The sequence below is a fragment of the Hipposideros armiger genome, unplaced genomic scaffold (assembly GCF_001890085.2).
Source record: "Hipposideros armiger isolate ML-2016 unplaced genomic scaffold, ASM189008v1 scaffold_1638, whole genome shotgun sequence".
Taxonomy (NCBI): Eukaryota; Metazoa; Chordata; class Mammalia; order Chiroptera; family Hipposideridae; genus Hipposideros; species Hipposideros armiger.
The window spans coordinates 22,934-33,137 of record NW_017732988.1 but is presented as its reverse complement, the minus strand read 5'-3'; the positions used below and the strand labels follow the sequence as shown (position 1 = coordinate 33,137).

General features: G+C 37.0%; 1 protein-coding gene across 1 annotated transcript in view; it reads left to right on the top strand.

The window, feature by feature from the left end:
- Positions 1-9,361, top strand: part of EXOC1L (exocyst complex component 1 like) — a 12,994-nt gene extending 3,633 nt beyond the window's left edge. The window contains exons 2-3 of the mRNA XM_019634409.1: positions 4,110-4,240; positions 8,883-9,361. Of these exons, the coding sequence (XP_019489954.1) occupies positions 4,110-4,240; positions 8,883-9,149 (398 nt within the window). The 3' untranslated portion in view covers positions 9,150-9,361. The remainder of the gene's footprint in view (positions 1-4,109; positions 4,241-8,882) is intronic.
- Positions 9,362-10,204: the final 843 nt, after the last annotated feature.

Here is a 10,204-nt window from a genome sequence, read left to right as displayed (position 1 = left end):
AGACTGGGTGGCTTATAAACAACAAAACATTTATTTCTCACAGTTCTGGAGGCTGGAAAGGCCAAGATCATGGCACTGGCAGATTCCATGTCTGGTGAGGTCCCACTTCCTCATAGGCTGCTGTCTTCTTCCTGTAACCTCGCATGGCAAAAGGGGCAAGGGATCTCTGTGGGGTCTAATTTTATAAGGGCACTAATGCCATTTATGAAGGCCCTGCTCTCATGATCTAATCACCTCACAAAGCTCCACCTCCTAATATTGCCACCTTGGAGGTTAGGATTTGAATTTTGGGGGGACATAAACATTCAATCTATAGTACCCAGTATAACCCCAAAATTGATTGTATAAAAATATAAAATTTTAGGAAAAATATTATATGAAAACTACTTTTTGATGAAATTAATAATAGCATTCTCAATGATCCCAAGACATAATCAATACATTTTACTGAGGCTTCTTGTGTTTGATAGCTCATGGTAATTTTTCCCTATTATTTAATTTCAATGATGAAAACAATTATGTAACACTGGGGTTGTAAAAGACCAGTTGTTTAGTTATTTAAAGCATTTCTGTGCAGCTTCCTCATGAGCTACTCTTTTTCCTCTATCCTGCCAAATTATATTTGCTCAATTGGCCAATTTGCTTTCCATTTAGCCTCATGAATAATAGTGACTATTTTACCATGGTAATAGAGGCAGTTAGTAATGACAATGTTTATTTTGAAATTAAAAGTGAAAATGGTTGGCATGATTTAAGATTCTGAATATGCTAACTAAAAATACAAACACTAGAGCAGGTTCATTCTGAAATTCCCTGGGTCTGTAGATATACTCACTATATAATAATTACACAACGGCACTTCTGATGTTACTGAAACCAACTCTAGCATTTTGATGATATAAACCCATTTCTGTTTTAAGACAGTGTGATACATTTCCACTTTGCCACTCCATTAATGTTGGATATGGCCATTTAATGTTGGCAGGTACCACAGCTGAAGTATGAAAATTAGGGATTGGGTCCACTCCAGCCTGAGTAGACTTCTTCAACTCTTGGCTGAAGACAATTCCTAGAGCCTCCTTGGCTCCAGGGGTGGCTATTTTGCCAAATTAAGGAAGCTGAACTGTCTCTGTGCTGCATCATTGTATTAAAGGTTAATTTTAAAGCATGCTGTTTTATTTCCTTAGTTTGATGTTCATGGGACAGTGACCGTTAACGTAGGAAAACTTGATAACTGGTAGATCCTACCTTCTTCACATCTTTCTCCACTCCTTCCTCCCAACCTATCCTTTACAGAACTGCCCCCTAAAAAACTTTCTAAAATTTAAAGCTCAGCCTATCTATTCACTTAAAATCCTTCAGTGACAACCCTCCCTCCCCCCTAAACTTCCCCCGCACATAGCTTTCACGATAACATTTGAACTCCTTTGCCTAGCATTCTAGACCCTTCAGGACTTACCTCCTGCCTAACCTCCTTCCTGCCACCTATTCACTCTCACACTCCAAATACCTTTAAGGATTCAGTAGTGTCTAGTATTTCATATTTTTGTACACATGCTGCTCCAGAGCTCTCTTTACCCCTTTCTTCATTCTGCTAACTCCCACTGCCCTTTACAACCCAGATGACCTCCTTCAAGAAGCTCTCCCGAACCCCAAGTCGCATGAAGATCTCCCTTCTCCATGTTCCTAATTACTCTGCCCGTGCCTCATTCACAGCACTGTGATTGTATGTTTTCTTTCTGAAGCCCCTACTCCCTGTCATCTCAGTGAGAGTAGGAATGGTGTCTTGTGGGAGTTCATTTTTTTCAGCGCTTAGCACAGGGCTTTAGATAAAAGGGCACTCAAATATTTATCACATTAATGAAATGAATCAGTGGGTCTATAGTCAATAGGCTGGTTATCATAACATGTAGATGAGGCAGTGGAATTTGCTTCAAATTATATTTTCATACAATATCCAGTTATTTCTTCCCATCCCCTTCCTCTCTCATCCCCTACGTAGCGAGTGAGACAGCTACCCCGAACAAGAATATCGTTGTTTGGTTCTGAGGTAGAGCATTTGTCTGGACAGACAGAACAGCCTTTTTTTTGGTCCACAGACGGGCTTTTTTTAGGGCTAGCGAAGTGTACATGGGCAGAAACCCACTAACTTTGGCACACAACTTCAGGACTCAGTCATTTTGTTGTTGTTGTTTGACCCCTGGGTAAAAATCTTCTGCTCTAGGTCCCCTCCAGAACATGGTCCTCAATCACTCCCTCCTTTTGTCCCCAAAATACACAATCCCTCTTCTTCCAAACTCTTGGAATATGTGATTTAAAACACAGCCTTTAGTCTCTTCCTGTTTGGTTTTCTAATCCTACCTAACCCAGAAACTGGCAGACAGTATCGTGCGCTCAGTATTAGTGCGTGACAGAACTCAGCTCCACCATCAAATTTAGGCTTAACTGGTTGCCTTAATTTCATTCAGTATCACCTGCACTTTCAGAGGAGAATTACTCCTTTCGCCAGCCCCAATTCTGGAGCACTCACTGTCAGCCACCCATCCCTCCTATCGGAGTGGGGATTCAGACACCACAAGTCTACAGTGGTTTTTGTCACTTTTCAAATCTAGAGTTTTTCAAGACATTTTCACAACCTTCTCAACCTAGGGAATCCTGTTACCCCCCCCCCCCCATATCCCAACACTAACCAGTCTATACAGTTCACGTTCTCTGAATCTACCTGGTGCAGTTCAGCTTCTATTGTCCATTCATTCCTTCATGCTGTCCTTTACCTAGAAATGCCTTCGGTATCATCCCTGCCTTTCCAAAGTGAACTAATTTTAAAGCTTTATCTAAAATTATATTTCTTTCATAATTCCTTCCTTAATTATTCCAATCCTCTCCCTTCCCAGAACTGTTAAACATGTGGTCTGTTCTACATCGCTTATCTATCACTATGATTATATTGCAATATTATGCTTCATATCTTCTTAACTAGAAGGGCATGCCAAAGTAGTACTTTCTAGAACCAAAATAGAGTCTTCCCTAAAGACAAATTCCAGTTCCCTTCTAGGAAGACAAACCAGCTTACAACTCTCCAAGTGACATTATCCATTTTGAAAGTTTAAGATATTCAATTCTGATTGCCACCTCTACATAATATACCTAGAAGCCTTTATACTATATATTTTATGTAACTCATGTGTGTTAGCTTTGTCTCCTCAACAAAACCATAACCTTCTAGAGAACAGGGATCCTGTCTCATATTTGTACCCTCCATTGCATCTATAATAGGTCTATCAGGCCAATAGCAGGTATTCAGTAAATACTCCTTTATAATCCCAACTCACTGGTAATTTTCAATTCAGGAGTTCTAACATCAAACGTTGATTCTTCTGCTATGTTCATATGAGACCGAAGACAATAATTTTGAGGCCAGGAAATTATTTCCTAATTTTGTTCACATAAAATAAGCAATGATTTCCCCACACCTTTCAGAGTATAGTACTAAAATGTTGTCTTCAGCGGCACACGTTGAAGTCTAGAATTTTGGTAACACACTAGAAAGGATTAAAAATCTCAAACAACAGCAGCTGTAGGTCAGCTGTAGCTATGAGACAAGCACTTCTACATCAAAAATCTCACAGCATACACAGTAGTATTTGCGTGGTCACTCTTTAACACTGCGTTGCTGTGAGCAGAACTGTTTACGTTCCTGACCTCACTTTCTCATATCGTCATAAATTAAAATTCCTACTTGTTCTGGCAAATACTTTGGCACTGACTGTGCTAACTCTAAGTCTCTTATTTTCTGTCCTGCGTTGAACCCCATTCCCCACCACAAGGCTCATAGCTGAAAGCACATAGCTCAATGTTCTATCTGACAGACGTTATTGTGGCAGTATGTAACCGAAATTGTAGCAAAAATAAAGTTAACACATTGAGCAAATTTGGGGGCAAACTCATGAAAGTTCAGATACATCAGGGTTCATAAATGGGCTGCCGATTTAATGTAGGTTCAAGCTCATTATATGAAAAAGAGATGCATAAATGCTGAAAAGTATGATGATGAATAATTTATTATCTTCCAAGAGTGCATGTAAACTAAGTGTTTTTCTGTCCCACAGTGACCAAAAATGAAGAAGTAAAAATAATTATGGTGAAACATTACAGAATAGGTTTAGATGAAAAATATGAAGTAACAAAAAAGTGGTCTTTGAACGATCTACAGATGATTGATGGAAAAGAAGCAGATACCGTAAGTGTTATGCTTTTTAAGGGAGATGTGGGATCAATAAGCTGAGATCTTCATGTTCAATATCCCGCTTCATATATTCTTGGCCTGTAATTAAATGTGAAGATGACATATTGTTCTTAAGTGGTATGGTTTAATCTACTGGGATGTTCTACTGGGGTTTTTTGTTCTTGTTCTGTTTTTATGAGTTTAAATTTGAATTTTGTCTATTAGATTTAAAAGCATCTTTCCCAAGGGCTTCTTAACAGGTTAAACACAATCTCCCAGTCAATCCTGAAACTTTAAATACACAATGCTTCCACTACTACTCTTTCTCCACCCTAGTTTCCTCCATAAGTTTTGGAGATTCCTTCCCTCATCTTCCAATTTTACTGTCAGTTACCCACTTGATCCTCCAGAAAGATCAATAACTCTTGGAAATCCTACAACCTTACAGTTCAAGGGTTGAGGGAGGGTGTATACACCAATCTCTCCACTTGATCACATGACAAGTAGTTTTCCTGGTCTCTCCTTGAACTCTTCTACTGATGGAGAACTCATTACCACATATGGAAGTCCATTCTATTTCTGAATTGCCACACTTTATTTTTAAACTTCCTACTTATGTTTAACCAAAACCTGCTTCACTGTAACATCCACCCATTAGTCCTACTTTTGCCATTGGGAGCAATCTAGAACAAATCCAATCCTCTGTCACATAGCAGCCTTTCCAATACTTGAGGACAGTTATAATATTCCCTCAAGTTTTCTGTGTCCTAGATTAAATGTACCCATTTCATGCTTTAAATAACCTTCATATGAAGATCACATAAGATAATATGACAGGACAGTACAACCACCAAGAGGAAATAACACTGGTGTTATTTTTTCCCATGACTTTGTTTCAATACCTTTCAATACCATTATTTTCTCTTCTCTGGAATGCTTCAGTTTTTCCAAAAATAAATACAATATTTTAGAACTAGTGTGTCTAGTTTGTATTTCCTTTGATCTGGATTCCTGTTTTCTATTAAACACTTAACTGATATCTTGGCTCTCTTGTGCATGAATTGCCATTTAACCTAATCGGTCATACCCCCTACTTACATGGAATAAAATCTAAAAAAGGGCCCTGGTGATCTGCCTTCTTTATCCCTGGTCATTCCCCCTTACATTGTATATATCCACAATGTTTAACTACTGATTCTTGAGGCTTAGAATGCTCAACCACGTCTATATGTCACTCCATCCCCAGATTCCCCATTGGATTAAGTCCTACTCGTGTCTCCCTGCCTGAAATCCCCATCAAATTGTGGATAGAAATGTGTTATAGCCATAATCCTACAAGCTGCAATTGTAGGCTTTTTCTGTGTCTTCTCTGGATAGGGAGATCTAAAAAACTGGGACCGTGGCTTTTTATCTTTTATTGCAGCCTTCTGCCTGATAGATATTAGGCACTCAATAAATATTTGTGTTACTGTTGGATGAATTAGAACTTAAACTCATTTATTCTTAATCCTACTAAATGCTTGTTCTCAGTCTGGCTCATTCTTCTCACCTATCAAATCTTCTAATATTTTGATTTTTTAAATATTCACTGTAGTATGATGAAGATTTAATGAGCACAACAGTTAGGACTTCATTCAAGTCAATAATAAAAATGATGAAGTGGGCAGGGCTAAGTGGATACCTCTAGGTAATTGATAGGTTATTATTATTACCACTATAACTACTATTAGTAGTATTGCTACCTGCTACCATCTCACACTTAGTAAACTCTTATCAGGTGCCAGGAATCACACAAAGCTCTATATAGTTTCACATAATCCTTACAAAACCCCATGACTTAGACTGTGTTATTATTTCTGAGTTACAGATGAGGAAAATCAGACTTAAAGAGATTAATTGATTTTGCCCAAGGTCACATAGCTATTAAGTGGTGGAGCTATACTTTACCCAGAAATCTATTAATTCGCCTTCTTTTGACTGCTTGTTTAACATCTCTACAAATTCATATACATTCATTCATTGAGAATTTATGCTATATAAGACCATGCTAGGCTCTGAGGATACCATGGAGAATTAGACACACATAAGCACTTAGTTCTGCCTTAGTTAATAAATTATCTAGTCTGAATACCTAAATTTTAACCTTAAGATCTTTACTGAAATCTATATATGCAATCTGCTGTAATCTTGACTTGTCACCTAGGAATCCTAATTTTAAATTTTGGTGTATTTGATATGCTCTGTTTTCTCCTCACCTTTCTGGCCTTTAATTCCATACCTACAATGTTGATTCTTCTCTTTCCTATTTGAAGATTATTAATTTTGGTAGTGAACTAAATACAAAAAATAAGTTGAATATTTTTATTTTTCTCATTATTTTAGGATCTAAGAAAAACCTATACTATCCAAAGAGTATTTCTTTTAAAGATTTCTTTTCTATTGATGAAGTAAAAATATTCTAGTTATTCTGGGATTTTCCATTTGTCTCTCGGAATTGAATCCTAAAATGTCAGCATTTATTATATTTTTTCAATAGCAGTGACACAATTTTAAATGGAGCCATTTAGAGCCAGAAAGTTGTCAACTTTAAAATGGAATGGAATTGAAATTGAAGTCAATTCATAAAGCAGAAATCAAAATGATTGGAGATTTGGAGACTGACATGACATAACAGGAGAGAGGATGATATAGCAAACTGGGGTTGTGTTGACTGAGATCTTAGTTCTTGTCCTGGTTCTGCCAATAACTGTATGTGTGACCAGGGCTTCGCCACTCTGGAAACTATTATCCCAGCTATAAACAAGAGATTACTAAATAATCTGTGAGATTCCTCGTCAGCTCTAGGATTCTATCAAGAAAGAAAGAGAAAGGGAGGGGGACAAGGTGGGAGACAAGGCGGAGGGAAGGATCTTATTGTAAAATTTTGGCGTGTTTGGTACCAAAGAGAAAAGAGAAACCTTTCCTCTCCTCCAGAAGTCTGTGAGTTTATTCTCTTCTTTCATCCCTACCCATCTTCCCAAATTCATGACCCTAGGAAGGAAGGATGAGAGGGAGAGAGGGAGGGAGAGATTTCTATTCTATGTGCATGCCTGCTCAGGCTTCAATTATTAGGCTAAAGAAAAAAAAATTCATCCTTTCTAAGTATCTCAAAAGCATAAAGGATATTTTCTATATGATAAGGAGAAAATGTTTCAATGGGGAAACTACATAAGGAGTGCGATTATTATTTGATGATGGAATGGGTATGATTTCCTTTTATTGAGATTCCCAGCAGAAATGTCTTTCATGTGCAATTATGACAGCTAGGAAAAATTTTGTGAGATGTGACTAGAGGAACACTGCACTTAAAATCACTTCAGCCTTGTACATTCTTTTTACAAAGTGTTGTTTTGTTTTTAAAATATGTTAATGGTATAAAGCAAGGTGGTATAACACCAGTACCACAATCTTTGGGGGCAGATTTTGGAAAGGGAACTATCATTTATTAAACTTCATACTATACAGTTTATATGATTAATCTCATATAAACTTCATAGCAACCTTATCTAAAAAGAGGAGAAAAGTGAGGGCCAGTCACATAAGTACTTTGCCCATGGTTACATCAGAGATTCAAAATGGGTCTAAAAACTCATCTTTTTCCTGCCCCCTCTAAGAATTTTCCTATTTCAAAAAAAAAAATTGCAAATGCCTAAGTTGTTTGTAAACAATGTTTACATTGTTTACATTACACTACATGGTAATGAATTATTCATATTCTTGTTTGGTTTCCCTCCGCCTCCTTGTCATTTAGGGCACTGTTTGCCTCCACTTCTCTTTTCATAGGACCACTTCAGAGCCTTTCAACACACACTTGTTGAGAACTTAGTAGCTGCCAAGGATAAGCACTAGGAATACAAAGATAAATAATTCAAACCCTCTGCCCTCAAGGAAAGTTAGGAGTTAGGTAGATAATGAATGTGAAAGCATCTTGTAAACTGAAAAGCACTTTATAAATGCCAGGCATTGTTGTTACTGCTGTTAGTAACAATAGCAAGTATTATTGTTTTAACATCCAGGACTTAGGTCAGGTTGGATGTCTGACTTTTCTCCAAACATCTCCACTGGAAATGCAACAAGAGCCTACAGGCAGTCTTTAGTAATTTTTCAGTTTCAGTCAAATGATTGAATGATCCTGTGATTAACTTCTCAGTCAGCAAGTTGGTGATCTGTAGTATGCCAAAAGCTGAATAGACAACCTGTATTTCCCCCTTCTACATTTGGAATTGCACAAAGAACCAACCATATAATAGAGAAAAGGAGAAACCTTTCCTCCCCTCCAGAAGTCTGTAAGTGGGTTTATTCTCTTCTTCCATCCTTACCCATCCTCTCAAATTCACTCTCCTGGGAAGAGTTGATAACTGTACATTCTGAGACATGTTTTATTTGTATAATTGAAAAATTACAGGTTCTTCAAAAATAATCATTCTGATTGTTGTTCTTCTTAGAAGCAATATGTGTGAAGCAGGTAGCTTTGTAAGGCTCATTTGTAGATTTTAGAAATATGTTTGGTACTAATACTTTATAATCAATAAGCATATACAAAACAATATGTGAGAATCCAGGATATCTAGTTGCTTTCCTGACTACAAACGAAATCACATCTCTTTTTCTTTTCTAGGACAATCCATTTTTTGATCTGCACTTCAAGAAAGTGTACAGTTTGGAAGCATATAGTTGTGCCTCTAAATATGCCTTTGCTCGAACTGTAAATAAGCTGAATGATGCATATCTTAAAAAGGACTTACAGATCGTCAACTTTGATTTTACTTACATTAATGATGATTCCATTTGGTCCTCCAACAACAAGGATTGTTTGGTTCTTATGAGAATATGCTTCTACGCTTTCAATCTAGTGTGCCTATCCCTGTGTCCCCTGCCACTCTGAAGATGTATACCATGTTCTTTCATCAGTATCCTATGAAAACAGGTCCCTAGGTAAAAATGTATAGTCATGACTTTGTTTTATCCCCTTCATCAGTGACTGTTATTTATATGAAAATAAAGTGATGCTTTGTGAATTGCAGTGAAATGTGTTTTAATGCAATCATTCAACATTTAGGACTTTTGGCTATGTGTTCCTTGGTAACCTTGAAAGGAGTCAGATAGTTTCGACTAAAGGAGTATTCTACTAAAGAGTATCAAGAAGAATCTTAAAAGGCCTAAATATATGGAAAGACATCCCATATTCATGGACAGGAGGACTTTATATTGTCAAGATGTCAATGCTACCCAATGCCATCCACAGATTCAACATAATCCCTATCAAAATTCCAATGGCTTTATTTTTTTTACAGAAATGGAAAAGCCAATCCTCAAATTCATATGGAATTGCAAAGGACTCTGAATAGCCAACAATATTGTAAAATAAGTACAAAGTTGGACTCACATCTCCAATTTCAAAACTTACTACGAAGCTACAGTAATTAAAACTGTGGTATGGGCATAAAGATAGACATATAGACCAATGGGCTAGAATTGAGAGTTCAGAAATAAGCCCATCATCTATGGTCAACTGGTTTTTGACAAGAGTGCTAAGCTCTTTCAAAGGGGGAAAGAATAATCTCTTCAACAAATGTTTCTGGTACAATTATATATCACATGTAAAAGACTGAAACTGGACCCCAATCTTATACCATATGCAAAAATCAACTGAAATGGATTAAAGACTTGAATGTAAGATCTGTAACTATAAAACTCCTAGAAGAAAACATAGGGGTAAGTCTTCAGGACCTTGGATCTGGCAATGGGTTCAATGATATGAAAAGCTTGAGCAACAAAAGAAAAAACAGGTAAATTGGATTTCATCAAAATTACTTTTGCAACAAAGAATATTACCAAGAAAGTGGAAACCAACCTACAGAATGGGAGAAAATATTTTCAAATCACATACCAGAATATAATGTATGAAGAACTCCTCAACTCAATAACAAAAAACAACCC